Consider the following 18,462-nt stretch of genomic DNA (forward strand, 5'->3'; position numbering starts at 1 on the left):
TAGATGAGCGAGGGGGGACGGGAGATTTTATAAAGAGCATGTTACGAGAAGAAACAAAATGGATTTTTAATATGGATACTCTGGTACCGAAGGGTCTGAATGGGGAAATAGAGCTATTCGCCTTTCAGTAACATAACAAAGGAATAGGAAGTTGAAGTTGGATGTGGTACATGAAGAGTTAAAATAAGGGGTTAGGGGAGGCATAAAAGGATGGTATCGGGAAGTGCCAGGTGATTCCCTGACGAAGGATAACGCATTGTCCGAAACGCATTGGATTTTGGCACTCACAGCGATCCGTAGCTCAACCAGTGACGTCACTAGGTGCTCCGTGCTAGCGCGAGCCTTCAAACGAATACAGAGTCGCGCCACCGGCCGGGGCGCACTCCTATGAGAAAGAAACACCCAATCCACGAGAAAACCTGCCTCTAAACCCGCGATAGGAGGTGAAAGAACCACAGAAGAGTATCGAGAGCAAGGTAATCTTGATCGCGATATTGATACCTGTTGTGGATACATCTCAGGCGGGCGATCAGGATAAGTAGCGGAGAAGGGATTGCGCAGTGCCTTATATTAAGTGGGTGTATGATAATAAGCAATAATTCTTTGATAAATTATACACACCAGAGAACAGAGAACATAATAGAGCATGAAAAAATGTACAGCAGAGAACATAACCAACACACTGCTCTGGCACTTACCTATACTATATATTGGTAAGTGTTCCTGTCAGGCTGCTCAGCCATGATGGAATGTGGTAGGCAGGATCCCATCATTACCATCCATTGTAGAGCCATGTAGTGAGGCCTCGTCCCCTCGTCCCCCTCCCCTTGGCAGCACTGTAAGTGGAGGCAACCAGTCCTGCTCCCATTCTAGGACAGGTTGTTGGAGACCGTTTTAACTCATTCCTGGAGAACCCCTTTAAGCCAGTTAATACTGAATATAAAACAGACGTAAATGAAGGTTTCCACATGAGCACAAATAAACACAGAGGAATCCTTAGATTCCTCTGTGCTGCTGTGTCTACATTAAACGAGCAGTAACCTTAGAAATAATTGCTAAAGTGACTAGAAGAGAACTTCACCCCCTCCACCATTGTCTGTCAGGATATTCTGCAGCTCCTGTAACTAACAGGGTAAACAGTTATAGGTGTTGTCCATGACTACGGTCACGGGCTTTTGCAATTTGACCGGTGGCTCTTTTATATGTTTCTTTTGTCCTGTTACAGTCTCACCCTCCGCTCTACACAATTGCCGGCCTCATGCACTTGGACGTAATAAACCTGTAATAGGGCACCTATGGAGGTGTATGGGGTCTTATTGTACCTCCATATACTTCTGAAGTCATTCTCCATGTGGAACTGTTAAGATTCTGCTGTGTGCAGGAGGACGGAGCAGTGAGAAAGAAATGAACAACTAATAGGGATGAGCAGACCCCTGGATGTTCTGGATCGGCAGGGTTCGGCCGAACTTCGGATCAAAGTTCGGGTTCGGGACCCAAACTTTACCCGAACCCGAACCCCATTGAAGTCAATGGGGACCCGGACCTTGGTGCAATAAAATGGCTGTAAAATAGTCATAGTAAGGGCTAGAGGGATGCAAAAGGAAGCAAAATGGGGGTAAAAGCAGGACAATTGCCCTGAAAACATAGCCCTGAAATTACTTAAAATAACATAGAATATAAAAAAATAAAAAAATATTAATCTTGAACTAAGAGGCAAAGGTCGAAGTGGAGTAGGAGGTTGAGGACACTGTAGACATGGCAGTGTAGGTGGAGGAGGAGGAGATAGCCAAGACAGTTTTTTTTTTCCTTTTATTTATTTATTTTTTATAAATTTGGGAAGGCCCTAAAACATTGGGAAGTAGAACAGAGAACGCTGGAGTATAACAATGGCTGGGTGCGACCGGAATACTTGTCTATTCAGCACAAGGTACGGACAAGTCCTGTGGGATCCATGCCTGGTTCATTCTAACACACGTTCGGACAATACACTGGCTGCAGGCCAGCACCTCCAAGGCGTAAAGGGCAAGCTCAGGCCATGTGCCCAAATTGGAGACACAGAAGTTGAAGGGGGCAGACCCGTCATTCAGTACATGTAGGCGTGTGCACACATACTGCTCCACCATGTTGGTGAAATGCTGCAACTGCTAAGACGTTCCATATCAGCTGGTGGTGCTGGTTGTTGTGGCGTGCTGACAAAGCTTTTCCACATTTCGGCCATGCTAACCCTGCCTTCTGAGGTGCTGGCGGTGCCCCAACTGCGTTGGCGACTTCTTCCTCCTCCTCTGCCTTGTGCTTCCACTGTGCCCCCGCTGTCAGGTGGGAATGCCACCAGCAGTGCGTCTACCAGCGTGCGCTTGTATTCGCGCATCTTACGATTACGCTCCAGTTAGGGAATTAAGGACGGTACGTTGTCCTTGTAACGGGGATCCAGCGGCGTGGCCACCCAGTAATCAGCACTGCTTAGAATGTGGGAAACTCGGCGGTCGTTGCAGAGACACTGCAGCACGTAGTCGCTCATGTGTGCCAGGCTGCCCAGAGGCAACGAAAAGCTGTCCTCTGTGGGAGGTGTATCGTCTGTGTCCTCTGTATCCCCCCAGCCAAGCACCAGTGATGCCCATGAGCTGCTTTGGGTGCCACCCTGCTGTGAACACGGTTCCTCCTCATCATCATCCACCTCCTCCTAATCCTCCAGAACTGTGTCCTGGACAGTTGTGTACCTGGCTTCTGTTGGTGCAGAAACCCACCCTCCGAGCCACTTGCGAATGACTGGCCTAAAATGATCCCTCTTCCTCCTCCTCCTGTGCCACATCCTCTTCCATCATCGCCCGAAGAGATTTTTCAAGGAGACATAGAAGTGGGATAGTTACGCTGAGAACGGCGTTATCGGCACTGGCCATGTTGGTGGAGTACTCGAAACAGCGCAACAAGGAACACAGGTCTCACATGGAGGCCCAGTCATTGGTGGTGAAGTGGTGCTGTTCCACAGTGCGACTGACCCGTGCGTGCTGCAGCTAAAACTCCACTATGGCCTGCTGCTGCTCGCACAGTCTGGCCAGCATGTGCAAGGTGGAGTTCCACCTGGTGGGCACTTCGCATATGAGGCGGTGAACGGGAAGGCCGAAGTTACGCTGCAGCGCTGATAGGTGAGCAGCGGCAGGGTGTGAACGCCGAAAGCGCGCACAGACGGCCCGCACTTTCTGCAGCAGCTCTGACATATCGGGGTAATTTTTAAGGAGCCTCTGCACCACCAAATTCAGCACATGCGCGAGGCAAAGGATGTGCGTCAAACCGGCTAGGCCCAGAGCTGCTACGAGATTTCGCACACCACCAGGCCAGGTTTGAGGCTGACTGGCACAAACCACTCATCGGTCTGTTGTTCAAGACCTGTCCACAGCTCCTGCGCGGTGTGGGGTTTGTCCCCCAAACAGATAAGTTTTAAAACTGCCTGCTGTCGTTTACCCCTGGCTGTGCTGAAGTTGGTGGTGAAGGTGTTGTGCTGACCGGATGAGGAGCTGGTAGAGAATGAGGAAGCGGGGTAGGAGGAGGAGGCAATGAGAAACGTCCTGCAATCCTTGGTGGCGGAAGGACATGGGCCAAACTGCTATCCGCCTCAGGCCCAGCCGCCACTGCATTTACCCAGTGTGCTGTTAGGGAGATATAATGTCCCTGCCCGTGCTTACTGGTCCACGTATCGGTGGTTATGTGGATCTTGCCACAGATGGTGTTGCGCAGTGCACACCTGATTTTGTCCCCCACTTGGTTGTGCAGGGCAGGGATGGAACGCCTGGAAAAGTAGTGGCGGCTGGGCACGACGTACTGTGGGACAGCCACCACCATAAGGCTTTTAAAACTCTCCGTCTCCACCAGACGGAATGACAGCATTTCAAAGGCCAGGAATTTTGAAATGCTGGCATTCAGGGCCAGGGATCGCCGGTGGGTAGGGGGGTACTTCCTCTTTCTCTCCAGTGTTTGGGGGATGGACAGCTGAACGCTTTCATGGGACAGTGTGGAGATGCTTGGTGGAGGTGTTGGTGTTGCTGCAACATCCACGTGCAGGTGGCAGGTGGCACTGTCACTCCAGTGGGGGAGGAAGAGGCCAAGACTGCAGCAGAAGAGGAATAAGGAGGAGCCTGAGATCTTTCGTGGTTTTTGAGGTGTCTACTCCACTGCAGCTCGTGCTTTGCATTTAGATGCCTGGTCATGCAGGTTGTGCTCAGGTTTAGAACGTTTATGCCTCGCTTCAGGCTCCGATTGGACAGCGTGCAAACCACTCGTATCTTGTCATCAGCACATTGTCTGCCATGCCAGGGAACTCCTTAGAGCTGGCTTTGGTGTGCTTAGTCCCTGGGTGCCGTGGGCAGTAGCAGGCGTACTGGGTAGGGGAAGGCCTCTCTGCTTTTGCACCCTGCTCCCTCTTTTGCTGTGCTGGTGCCTCTGTGCGACCACCGCCTCTTCCTCTGAACTGCACACATGACTCGCATCACCTTGATTCCATGTGGGGTCTAGGACCTCATCATCCTCCACATCATTTTCCACCCAGTCTTCACCCCTGCCCTCCTTGCCGATCTGCACATTGCAGAAAGCTGCAGCAGTTGGCACCTGTGTTTCGTCATCATCAGAGATGTTCTGCGATGGTCCTCCCATGTCCACATCCTGAAACATAAGTGGATGGGCATCAGTGCACTCAATCTCTTCCACTTATGGGGCAGGGATAGGTGGATGGCCCTGGGAAACCCTGCCAGCAGAGTCATCAAAAAACATAAGAGACTGCTGCATGACTTGGGGCTCAGACTGCTTGTCTGATTTAGCAGGAGACTGGGTGGGAGACAATGTGAAGGAACTGGAGGCACTGTCAGCCACCCAATCTACTATCGCCTGTACTTGTTCTGACCTCACCATTCGTACACCGGTATTCGGGCCTACAAAATAACGCTGAACGTTCTGTCGCCTATGTGCACTTGAGGAAGGTGTTTCAATTGTGCGTGTAGCTGGCACAGATCGACCATGTCCTCTCACTGCAACAGGAGCTCCTCCAGCAGCACCACGACCAGGGCCATGTCCCTTATTTGATGCTCTCCGCATTCTTTGAGGTCACCCACTGAACTAACAGACAGATTAACTATATTAATTTCCCTGTCACGTATGCAGTGCAGGTGTACTTCACACCAAAAATGGGTATATGTGCAACGGGCCACCGTCGCTGTCTGGGGTATCCCTTGCCCCTTAGGAGGTTTCTACGAAATATGTCCCTCTTATAGAGCAAGTAAACGTGACGCCAGTTGCAGTTAAGCAACGAGGACATGGAGTCCCCTTTGTAGATGGTAGTGTTGGTTCCCAGGGTAGGATTGCCAGAGTGGTGTAGAGTGGCCTACAATGTCTCTGTGGATGTTGTATGCACGTGTCACGGTGCTCCTACCTGGATATCGGTTTATCCCAGACGTGGTGTAGTCCGAAGCAGTGAGAAAAGGTTAGATGAACTTGGATGGTGTAGAAGGTGGAATAAATGGAGTCCAGACTTGTAACGTTGAACAATTTCTTTTACTTGAGTAAACGGTAATCCAAACAGTTTCCAAACTGTTTCTTGGTCATCAGCAGATAATAGCTTTACTTTGGCAGGCAAACACTTCTGCAACAATCTCAGCTCTACTATGCGGTAGCGCTATCAGCTCTGCTATGCTATGCTGGATTAAATAGGAATTCTCTCTTCTGCTGGAACTTGGGTTAGCTGTAGTCTGTCTCTTACTTTATATCCTAGGAACTTCTTGTCCTGGCTTTGGAGTACCTCAAGCTCTACTTCCGCTTGGATGGAGGCAATGCCAGCCCAGGAGGGGACAGGCAAAACTGCTAGCCAACATACGACCTCTCCCTAAGGAGGGTGGACTAGACTTACCTACTGACTAACTAAACTCCTTCCTCTCCAGAGAGGGCTGGAAGGAACTAGATGGTACCTCTCCTGGAAACTATCTCTGCCATTTTTTGCTGCCACCTACTGCTGAACCAGGCAATTTACATGAACATTAGGCAGTTACAGGAATAAATATGCACAGTGTGAAGGACATGATACAAATGCAATTGATGACATTAATTAGCACATAGGAGACAGTAGCAAGGTGCCAAAAAGAAGTGATAATGGCACTCCGGGACACTACATATGTTACCCACCGAACTAATCGACGGATTAACTAGATTTATTTCCCTGTCACGTATGCAGTGCAGGTGTACCTCACACAAAACATGGGTATATGTCACCCACCGAACTAACAGACAGATTAACTATTATATTTTTGTGTCAGGGGTACAAAGATGGTGCATTGCACAGACAAAAAATCACTATAGGTCACACACAAAATAAATAGTCAGATCAAATTCCTAACACTCTCCCTCACTTCAGCTGCCTGCTTCCTGTCCCTGCACTACCCAGAGCTGATGGGCGGTGCTACACGTGATCCAGCTTGTATAGCGGCTGGGTCACATGATTCACCGGCCAATCACAGCCATGCCATTACTAGGCATGGCTGTGATGGCTTCTAAGTGCCCACAGCTTGAAAGATTGTTGAAAGGCTGCAGGGCAGCCAATCAACAATCTTTATTAAATGCCTGAACACTCAACTCCAACCCGAACTTTTGCTGCAAAGTTCGGGTCCGGGCACCCGAACTTGCAAAGTTCGGTACGGACCCGAACTTTGCAGTTCGGGTTCGCTCAACACTAATAACTAATAATAATAATAATAATACTGTGATAAAAAAGACAATATGTAATAATAAACAACAAGACTGTGGTAAATGACAGATGATATGTGTATAATATGTATAATAATATGATAAGAGGAGATATATAATAATAAGGCAATAAGAATGTGATAAATGATATAATACATCATACGACTGTGTTTGATGATATCAGAGGTGATGTATGATAATAAGCAATAATTCTTTAATAAATGATATGAGGTGATATATAATAAAACGACTGTGATAAATGAAACAAGTGTGTTAGGTCTGCAGTCCGCGCCTGCTGCCCTCCTCCGGTCCACTTCAGGTGTGGATGCCGCACCACTCCCCATGCCACCTGGCATCCTGGTCACCAGCTGATCATGCTGCTGCCTCCATGCTCCTGCCTGATGCTCCCTTAGGACATGCAAGCCTCTTAAAGGTCCAGTCTGCACCCCCCAAATCCTTCCCTAGGTATTGAAGGCACCCTCCCCAGGCAGAGGGTGCCTGAGCTTTAGGTTCCCTGGTGATCAGCAGAGGTGCTGATAGAAGAAGAATTGCTTGCTTTGTTGTGATGCCAGTTGCAATGAATCAACAAGGGAACAGGGTCCCTTTTAGTGATATGGATGGTACCCAGTGTAGGAATGCCAGAGTGGTGTAGGGTGGCCTAAATGTCCCTTAATGGTGTTGCACGTGTCACGGTGCTCCTACCTGGATACGCTGGAACCCCAGGCGGTGTCGCCCGCAGCAGAGCAAAGTGGGTAGTTGAGTTGTGAGATGAAGAATAAATAGAGTCCAGACCTTTTATATAGTTGAACAGCAGCTTTAATTTTAATAAACTTTCTTCCAAACAATTTACAGGCTTTGTCTTGGTTTCCAACAGGCTTAGCCATTAACGGTGGCAGGCAAACTCCTCTCTGCTACGTCTGTTGCTCTCTGGCTCTGCTGAGCTAACAGGCCTAAATAGGAATCTTTTCCTTTCCTTTCAGCTGTACTTAACTTGGTAGTCTGGTTTATCTCTAGCTTTGTCCAGGGAACTTTCTTCTCCTGGCTTCTGAGGCTTTTAGGGTGCTCTAGCTGGCTTGGTCAAGGCTAGTCCAACAGGGACAGCTCCTGCTGCCTTCCCCTAGCAGGGGGTACTCTATTCTAACTCCTGACTAGCTAAACTCCTCCCTAGAGGGAGAAAATAGAATGGAAAGAAGGGTTCCATTCTAGGTAAAATAGAGCTGCCATTGATGCCGCCATCTGCTGGTGAACCAGGCATATTACACTTGAACAGTTACATAACAAGAAATATGAATTCACGTTTGGCAAGACCTGGAAATAATTACATCTGATGACATGAGGTTAACCATAGGAGATAGTGGTGTGGTGCAAAAGTGGTAATGCCCCTCTGGGACGTTACATTATCACCACTTGTCACAAACTGAGAGGGCCAGAATCTTGAGAGACCTGAGGTTTATTACTTCAGCAGATTGCTACGCGCCTAGGTCGAGATGTAAGCACTGTTCAATGTTGCGTGTCCCATTGGTTGGGAGAACAACAACAAACTGGAATGACAGCAGGAGGTGCAGCGAAGAACCTCTGCACAGACGGATCATCTGATTAGCAGAATGGCGTGTAGTCATCCTTTCTGTTCTGCAAGTGAAGTTGTCACATCCCAAACCTAGGGCAGCAAATAGTGTCTACATAAACCAGGTATCTGGTACAAGGTATCTGCATGACATTGGGCTATGAGCCAGACCTCCAGCTACAGGTGCTCCATTGACCTCACACCACCAGTGTCAACAGCTATCATGGTGCACAACAAGAAGGCAATGAAGGCTGGTCTATCCTCCTTCGTGTCCTGTTTTTGTATTGGACAAAATAATAGCCAGAGATTCAATTGCAGACCACGTGGACAATGCCATGAAGGGGCCTTCAGAAAAAAATGTCACACTGGTCCTACTCCCGGGATTTTGGTTTGGAGTGGCATGATGTATGGTAGGTGGATCCCTCTGCTGTTCATCACAGGTACACCAACAGCTTGGCGTTACATTTATTTGGTCCTGGAACCAGTTGTATGGCCTTTTCTCCAGAGTGTCACAGGAGCTGTTTTCAGCAGGACAGCACCAAACCACATGTTGCTTATGTTACTGTGAGCAGCCTGTGCAGCGTACTCAAGTTGTGTGTAGTAGAGTTTCTGGGTGTAGTAGTGCAATGACACTAACCTGAGACGGCTGACTCTCTGCAATGGCAGGTGATGGTAGCAAATTGTTCGTGACGCCAGTGCCAGTTAAACGGTGGCACGCCGTTTGCTGATAGCAGGAATAACTTGAGGAACACGTGGTATTAAAACAGAACTCCAACTTTAGTAGTTTTCATGCAGAGATAATAATGGAATCGCAGTTCCTTGGCATACAGTCGATTTTGCAATACGGTTGATGCAGGCAATTACAGATTTAGCAAGGTGATTACAGAGTGTTAAACACAGGACTTGCAGTACAGGAGCTTGCACTCTATTTCTGACTGATCCTGGAATGTAGCATATCTTCCCCAAGGCCCAATAGCCTAGCTCTGGCATATATCCTTGGTTCTAGCTTCATAAAGTACCTCCTCTGTTATCTTGAGTACCTCTTGCTTTCTTGAGTTTTTGCCTCTGTCTCTCTCTCTGCTTCCTCAGGCTCTTTAGCTAAGATATTCCTGTTTCTGCATATGGGAATTCAGGAGGAAATCTTCTCCTGGACAGCAGGCTTCAGGCCTGGACTTGTCTCTGACATTGTCTAATCTCCAACTGTAGATTACAGACACTAGACTCCGTCTCCCTTTCACTTCCCTGACTGGGCCTTATATAAACTAGGGCTCCCTAGCTCCCTCTACTGACTAAGAGCTGGAATGACACCCCTAGCAGGCCTGTACATGCAAGTTTCACAGTAACAGGGAATTACATAGCATTGCATTACATGACATTTTATAAAACTGACATATACCAACTTCCCATGACTAAGGAGGGACGACAGCACACCAAGTGACACTTTTGTAGTGACGGGCATTACAGTCCCCGTACACTACACCTGCGTGTCCTAAACATGCCACCATGGCCTGCAGCATCTCCAGACTTGTCTCCCATCGAGCACAGCTGGGACATCATTGGTCAGCTGGAGCTACCAGCAGCGGATCTTGATGATTTGCATGCACAAGTGTATTCAGCGTGGAGAACATTCCTCAGACAACCATTAATAACATCATTGATAGCAGTCAAGGTGTGGACGTGCGGGTATTTCTGTGTGTGGTGCTCATACTGAGTCAATCGAGATGTTCTGAATTTTTTGTTTCCATTTTTTAATCATTTCCATGTCTATCGATCCTGTGATTTCCATAATGCTACGACTTTTCCTTCTTGATGTTACAATTTCAATGTTGAGGAGGGTATAATGTTTAATAATACAACTGTGATAAATGATGGATAAGACGTTATATATAATCTGACACTTTATCCCTCCAGCCCAGCAGGAAAAGATTACACTCCTCATCTGTGCGTGATTTGGACAATGAGCCCCAATTAACTTGCCATTCACAGGTAAGGACCAGTTATTACTGGTATTTCTTCTATTGGGGAGAATGGACTGTACTGTGTTATGTCTCCTAAAGACACGTTTCATCCTCTCCAGACCCCTCTGTCCTCTCCAGACACCTCTGTCGTCTCCAGACACTTCTTTCTTCTCCACTTTTCTCTCTAGACCCTTTTGTCCTCTCCTTTGTCTTCCTCAGACCCCTCCGTCCTTTCCTCTGTCCTCGCCAGACCCCTCTTCTATGTCCTCTCAAGACCTCTCCATCCTCTCCAGACCCTGCTGTCCTCTCCAGACACTTCTGTCCTCTCCAGACCCCTTCATCATCTCCTCGGTTCTCTCCACATCCTTCTGTCCTTTCCTCTGTCCTCTCCAGACCCCTCCACCCTCTCCTCCATCATCCCCAGACCTCTCTGTCCCCTCCTCTGTCCTCTCCAGACCCCTCTGTCCTCCTTTCTGTCCTTTCCAGACCCCTCTGTCCTCTTCAAACCCCTCTATCCTCTCCAGACACCTCTCTGTCCCATCTGCCCTCTCCAGACCCCTCCATCCTCTCCTTTGTCCTCTCCAGATCTCTCTCCCCCCTCTATCATCTCCAGACCCTTCTGTCCGCCCTTCTGTCCTCTCCATACACCTCTGTCCTCTTCAGACCCCTCTGTCCTCTCCAGACCATTATGTCCACTCATTTGTCCACTCCAAACCACTCTGTCCTCTCCAGACCCGTTTGTCTGCTCATCCCCTCTTTTCCTCTTTAGACCCTTCCAGATACTCTCTATCCACTAGACTTCTCTGTTCCCTCCAGACCCATCTTTCCCCCTCCAAACTTCTCCAGACTCTTCTATCCCCACCAGATATCTCTGTCCTCTGGCTGATCCTAGCTCCAGTGTACTCAGCACAACCTGAAAAGTTATATGACCTGTCAGTCTATTGCGAGGGTGTAGTGGCCTGAAAACTACACATTCTTAGCAGTATGAGTATAGTGTGTGTGGGGGAGAGGAATTACATTAAAAGGGGTTACTATGCATTAGTAAAGTATTCTTTACAGTAAAAACAGTTATGTACAAGACGAGGTCTTTATCGTAAAAGCAGCTGTTACATATAGTAAGCAGTTCTTACATAAAGGGTTCTTCTTAGTGAGAACAGTTACTATATAAGAAGTTTCTTTAGGCCTCATGCACACGACAGTATTTTTTCACGGTCCGTTTTTTCTTCCGTGTGTCTTCCGTGATTTTTGGAGGATCACCAGACATGAAGGAAAGTTTAAAAAAAAGTCGTTTTGGTGTCCGCCTGGCCGTGCGGAGCCAATCGGATCCGTCCTGACTTACAATGCAAGTCAATGGGGACGGATCCGTTTGACGTTGACACAATTTGGTGCAATTGCAAAACGGATCGGTCCCCTATTGACTTTCAATGTAAAGTCAGGAGTCCCTATCAGAGTTTTCTCCAATCCGATGGTATATTTTAACTTGAAACGTCCCCATCACCATGGGAACGCCTCTATGTTAGAATATACCATCGGATTTGAGTTACATCGTGAAAACTCAGATCCGACAGTATATTTTAACACAGAGGCATTCCCATGGTGATGGGGACGCTTTAAGTTAGAATATACTAAGAACTGTGTACATGACTGCCCCCTGCTGCCTGGCAGCACCCGATCTCTTACAGGGGGCTGTGATCCGCACTTGAAGCGTCCCCATCACTATGGGAACGCCTCTGTGTTAGAATATACTGTTGGATCTGAGTTTGTGAAAACTCATCTCTCAAAAAGCTGTATGCAGACGGATCTGCCTACGGACATGGATCACGGACGCGGATGGCAATCTTGTGTGCAATCCGTGTTTTTTCACGGACCCATTGACTTGAATGGGTCCGTGAACCGTTGTCCGTCAAAAGAATAGGGCAGGTCATATTTTTTTGACGGACAGGAAACACGAATCATGGACGCGGATTACAAACGGTGCATTTTCCGAGTTTTCAACGGACCCATTGAAAGTCAATGGGTCTGCAGAAAATCATGGAAAATGGAACAACGGACACGGATGCACACAACGGTCGTGTGCATGAGGCCTTATACAGCAAGTATTTGTTGTGCATAGGAAAGGGGTTCTTTACAGTAAAAGTGGTTATATACCTGACAACCGACATAATGGCCTCTCTGAGTGTCTCCTGTTGGTTTTTCCTACAGATGCATTATCCCAGTGCTCCAAATATCCAAGATTTTTATAGAAGTAATGATCAGAACCAGGGCGAGATCGATGAGGCTGACAAGGTAAGTAATGGTGGTGACCTCCCCATGTTCTTGTGGCTGGAACATGTATGGGCACAACCCTGACAAACGCCCCAGAAATGATACTCAGATATTTATGCTAACCTCCCAAAACTAGGACCAGACTATTTGCTACTTACTTTGACTGTTACTTGCTGGAAAAACAAAAAAGTTATGTAATCAGTGCGACGATACTGAGCGATGAAATCAGGAAAATAAGTAACAGCAGGAGACTTTAGTGACTTTTTCAATAGCTTTTGTGACAGGAGATCACAATGAGGTTTAGAGCTGCTGCATCTGTATTTACATAGTGGTTAAAAGATCCATTCCGAAAATAACTCGCCCTATACTCCGCACTCTACACTCCGCAATCTATAGTCAGCGCTCTACACTGTGCAATCTATAGTAAGCGCTCTACACTGTGCAATCTATAGTAAGCGCGCTACACTCCACAATCTATAGTAAGCGCGCTACACTCCACAATCTATAGTAAGCGCTCTACACTGTGCAATCTATAGTAAGCGCTCTACACTGTGCAATCTATAGTAAGCGCTCTACACTGTGCAATCTATAGTAAGCGCGCTACACTTCACAATCTATAGTAAGCGCTCTACACTGTGCAATCTATAGTAAGCGCTCTACACTCTGCAATCTATAGTCAGCGCTCTACACTCCACAATTGTCATGTTTCGGTGTGGGTGGGAAACTCACACCGAACGTAGGATGGAAAGGGGTGAGGGGTAAAGGCCTGGACACTAGTGAAAAGGAGCTGGTCACCTCCTAGAGAAACCCTAATCAAGGTCCTGATTGACTGCCAATATGAACTGACCCCAGAGTTAGGTGAGTTCATACACAGGAACCTAAAGTCCTGATTCTCCCTGTAGGATCCTGGTACTAATGTCAGGACAAGAGACAACCTGTTCCTCCAAACGGTAGGACGAACAGGAGTCTCCCTCAGGCCTAAACGCAAATGAAAGGGAAAAGAGCAACACAAGATAACCCGAACAATAAACCAAAGGGAAAGAAGACACTTAAAGGGTTTCTGTCACCAGATTTAACACTATTAAACTGGCTGACATTAGCGATGTGCTGTCAGCAGACCCTAACTCTATTATTCTAATGCTTACTGATAGCCCCCTTACTGCACAATTTTAACTTTTATGATATGCAAATTAGCCTCTAAGTGCGGGGGGGGGGGGCATTGCTACTGCACCTAGAGGCTCCGTTCTCCCACCTCATGTCACACCCTGCCATTCTTGATTGACAGGGCCTGCGTTCATCTTTTCCTGCAGTGGATAAATCTCGCGCCTGCGCAGTGCCGTTTACCTGGCCGGCAGGAGGAGACAAGCGCTGCCTGGCCCTGTCAATCAAGGATGGCAGGGCGTGACATAAGATAGAAGAACGGAGCCTCAAGGTGCAGGAGCAACGACCCCCCTGCTCCTAGAGGCGAATTTGCATATCATAAAAGTTAAAATTGTGTAGTAAGGGGGCTATCAGTAAGTATAAGAATAGTAGAGTTAGGGTCTGCTGACATTAGCACATCGCTAATGTCAGCCAGTTTAATAGGGTTAAATCACAGAAACCTTTTAACTTCAAAAGGCAATGAAAGCACAGGAACTCCGCCGAGATCCAAACACCAGCAATCCAAAACCAGACTGAAGCTATAAACCGCACAGCATGGTGGGAGAAGACACAATAAATAGGGAAGGATAAATGACCACATAAGCAACACCTGAGGCAAGGGGTGTGGCCATCACCAGAAACAACACAGACATGAATTGATCCACAAGGAACCTGTCAGATCAAACCATGTGTTGCCAGTCTCACTGATCTCCTGGCACCTGTGACAGGAATGTCTGTGACAGCAATCTATAGTCAGTGCTCTCCACTCCACAATCTATAGTCAGCACTCTCCACTCCACAATCTATAGTCAGCACTCTCCACTCCACAATCTATAGTCAGTGCTCTCCACTCCACAATCTATAGTCAGGGCTCTACACTCCACAATCTATAGTCAGCGCTCTACACTCCACAATCTATAGTCAGCGCTCTACACTCCACAATCTATAGTCAGCGCTCTACACTCCACAATCTATAGTCAGTGCTCTACACTCCACAATCTATAGTCAGTGCTCTACACTCCACAATCTATAGTCATTGCTCTCCACTCCACAATCTATTGTCAGCCCTCTACACTTCACAATCTATAGTCAGCGCTCTACACTCCAGAACCTATAGTCAGCGCTCTACACTCCACAATCTATAGTCAGCGCTCTACACTCGACAATCTATAGTCAGTGCGCTACACTTCACAATATATAGTCAGCGCTCTCCACTCCACAATCTATAGTCAGCGCTCTACACTCCACAATCTATAGTCAGCGCTCTCCACTCCACAATCTATAGTCAGCGCTCTACACTCCACAATCTATTGTCAGCCCTCTACACTTCACAATCTATAGTCAGCGCTCTACACTCCAGAACCTATAGTCAGCGCTCTACACTCCACAATCTATTGTCAGCGCTCTACACTCCACAATCTATTGTCAGCGCTCTACACTCCACAATCTATTGTCAGCGCTCTACACTCCACAATCTATTGTCAGCGCTCTACACTCCACAATCTATAGTCAGCACACTGGGAACTCAGTACTCCACAATCTACACTCCACAATATACACTGTTTGCTCTACACTATATGTTCTACTCTCTGCGCTCTACTGCTTTCTATACATGGTGCGCTCTACTCTCTGCGAATTACACTCGACGCTCTGAGCTCCAAACTCTGCACTTTATACTCCACAACCAATAAAAATGAAAATATGAAGTCAAGATCAGCTCTCCACAAAGTGTAGCTACTCTGTATTTTGTGATTAGATTTTTTTTCTATTTATGTGGAAATTTGTTGTCTGTTAACCCCTTAGGGACTTAGGACGTACCGGTACGCCATGTTTGCCGAGTCCTTAAGGACTCAGGACGTACCGGTACGTCCTAAGTTTAAAAGTAGATTGCGGCGCGGCGGGGGTTAATAGGAACAGGATGCCCGCTGAAATCATTCAGCGGGCATCCTGTCACAATGCAGGGGGGGTCATGTGACCCCCCCCCGTATCGGCGATCGCCGCAAACCGCAGGTCAATTCAGACCTGCGGTTTGTGGCTTTTACCTGCGGGTGCGGCGGGCGGTGCCATCGGGTCCCCATGCGGCTGTGGGGGGGGGACACGATGGCATGGAAGGCAGCGCGATGTCTAAGGAAGGCATCGCGCTGCCTGTCGGTGACGAGTCTGTGAGATCCAGCCCCCTGGATCTCACAGGCCGGAAGCTGTATGAGTAATACACACAGTATTACTCATACAGCCAATGCATTCCAATACAGAAGTATTGGAATGCATTGTAAAGGATTAGACCCCCAAAAGTTCAAGTCCCAAAGTGGGACAAAAAATAAAAGTGAAAAAAAAGTTGAAAAAATAAAGTTTTCTCCCCCATAAATTAAAAGTTTCAAAATAAACAAAAACTTCTTTTTCCCCAAATAACGTTGAAAAAATTGGTAAAAAATAGAAAAAAAAAAAAAAAGAGTATACATATTAGGTATCGCCGCGTCCGTATCGACTGGCTCTATAAACATATCACATGACCTAACCCCTCAGATGAACACCGTAAAAAATAAAAACTGTGCTAAATAAACCATTTTTTGTCACCTTACATCACAAAAAGTGTAATAGCAAGCGATCAAAAAGTCATATGCACCCCAAAATAGTGTCAATCAAACAGTCATCTCATCCCGCAAAAAATGAGACCCTACCTAAGATAATCACCCAAAAACTGAAAAAACTATGGCTCTCAGACTATGGAAACACTAAAACATGATTTTTTTTGCTTCAAAAATGAAATCATTGTGTAAAACTTACATAAATAAAAAAAGTATACATATTAGGTATCGCCGCGTCTGTATCGACTGGCTCTATAAAAATATCACATAACCTAACCCCTCAGATGAACACCGTAAAAAATTTAAAATAAGAACTGTGCTAAATAAACCATTTTTTGTCACCTTACATCACAAAGTGTAATAGCAAGCTATCAAAAAGTCACACGCACCCCAAAATAGTGCCAATAAAACCGTCATCTCATCCCACAAAAATTATACCCTACCCAAGGTAATCGCCCAAAAACTGAAAAAATTATGGCTCTCAGACTATGGAAAACACTAAAACATGATTTTTTTGCTTTAAAAAAGAAATCATTGTGTAAAACCTACATAAATAAAAAAAAGTATACATATTAGGTATCACTGCATCCGTGACAACCTGGTCTATAAAAATATCACATGATCTAACCTGTCAGATGAAAGTTGTAAATAACGAGAAATAAAAACGGTGCCAAAACAGCTATTTCTTGTTATCTTGCTTCACAAAAGGTGTAATATAGAGCAACCAAAAATCATATGCACCCTAAACTAGTACCAACAATACTGCCACCCTAGCCTGTAGTTTCTAAAATGGGGCCACTTTTTGGGAGTTTCTATTCTAGGGGTGCATCGGGGGGGCTTCAAATGGAACATGTTGTCACCTAAAGGGTTAACGACGTTTGTAGAATCAGTTTTGAATACCTTGAGGGGTGTAGTTTCTTAGATGGGGTCACTTTTATGGAGTTTCTACTCTAGGGGTGCATCAGGGAGGCTTCAAATGGGACATGGTGTCAAAAAAAACAGTCCAGCAAAATCTGCCTTCCAAAAACCGTATGGCATTCCTTTCCTTCTGCGCCCTGCCGTGTGCCCGTACAGCAGTTTACGACCACATATCGGGTGTTTCTGTAAACTACAGAATCAGGGCAATAAATATTGAGTTTGGTTTGGCTGTTAACCCTTGCTTTGTAACTGGAAAAAAATTATTAAATGGAAAATCTGCAAAAAAAAGTGAAATTTTGAAATTGTATCTCTATTTTCCAATAATTCTTGTGGAACACCTAAAGGGTTAACAAAGTTTGTAAAATCTGTTTTGAATACCTTGAGGAGGGTAGTTTATAGAATGTGGTCATTTTTGGGTGGTTTCTATTATGTAAGCCTTGCAAAGTGACTTCAGACCTGAACTGGTCCATAAAAATTGGGTTTTTGAAAACTTCTGAAAAATTTCAAGATTTGCTTCTAAACTTCTAAGCCTTGTAACATCCCCAAAAAGTAAAATATCATTCCCAAAATGATCCAAACATGAAGTACACATATGAGGAATGAAAAGTAATAACTATTGTTGGAGGTATTACTATGTATTATAGAAGTAGAGAAATTGAAACTTGGAAATTTGCAATTTATTTACAAATTTTTGGTAAATTTGCAATTTTTTTAATAAATAAAAATGTTTTTTTTTTAACTTCATTTTACCAGTGTCATGAAGTACAATATGGAAAATGCAAATGTGATCGCACACTACATCCAGCACTCTGCCCTCCATGCTGGATGAGACATTGGTTTATATTTTGGCCAAAGCATAGTAAGCCACTCACCGCGTCAAGGCTGTCTCATGAGTGGTCCCTAACTCTTGTTCCTACCTGTTCATGGGCCATGACAGCCACATAAAATCCAGGGAATGCAGGTCAGCATGCAAGCCAAGTACACTTTGCTTGTAACCCCGTCCGGTGCCATTACAGCTTTCATCGGATCCAGGGATGCAAGTACCAACATGCATGCTGAACCCACCATATACTTCTCCTGGAGCCAAATGGCTAATGGTAGGTTCTATACAAGCAGACTCAGTTTTATACTGACTTTAAAACCAGCCTCAAGGACAGATTAACTGGTCAGGTGTGCAATGACTCCAAGGAGATCGCCACGCCTCCAATATATACTACAAAGAAAAGAATAAGGGGTTGGGTCAGCACAACCTGCCTGTAGGTGCAGATCGCTATGGCGAAATACATATACAAACGGAAAATGCAAATGTGAT

The 18,462-nt window shown here is 46.2% G+C and overlaps 1 protein-coding gene across 1 annotated transcript in view; it reads left to right on the top strand.

Annotated features, from left to right (window-relative positions):
- The window catches only part of LOC120997092 (C-type lectin domain family 2 member A-like), a 52,174-nt gene that overhangs the window by 7,821 nt on the left and 25,891 nt on the right, over positions 1–18,462 (top strand). Inside the window, exons 2-3 of the mRNA XM_040427034.1 lie at positions 10,196–10,270; positions 12,445–12,528. Of these exons, the coding sequence (XP_040282968.1) occupies positions 10,196–10,270; positions 12,445–12,528 (159 nt within the window). The remainder of the gene's footprint in view (positions 1–10,195; positions 10,271–12,444; positions 12,529–18,462) is intronic.

The sequence above is a fragment of the Bufo bufo genome, chromosome 4 (genome assembly GCF_905171765.1).
Source record: "Bufo bufo chromosome 4, aBufBuf1.1, whole genome shotgun sequence".
Taxonomy (NCBI): domain Eukaryota; kingdom Metazoa; phylum Chordata; class Amphibia; order Anura; family Bufonidae; genus Bufo; species Bufo bufo.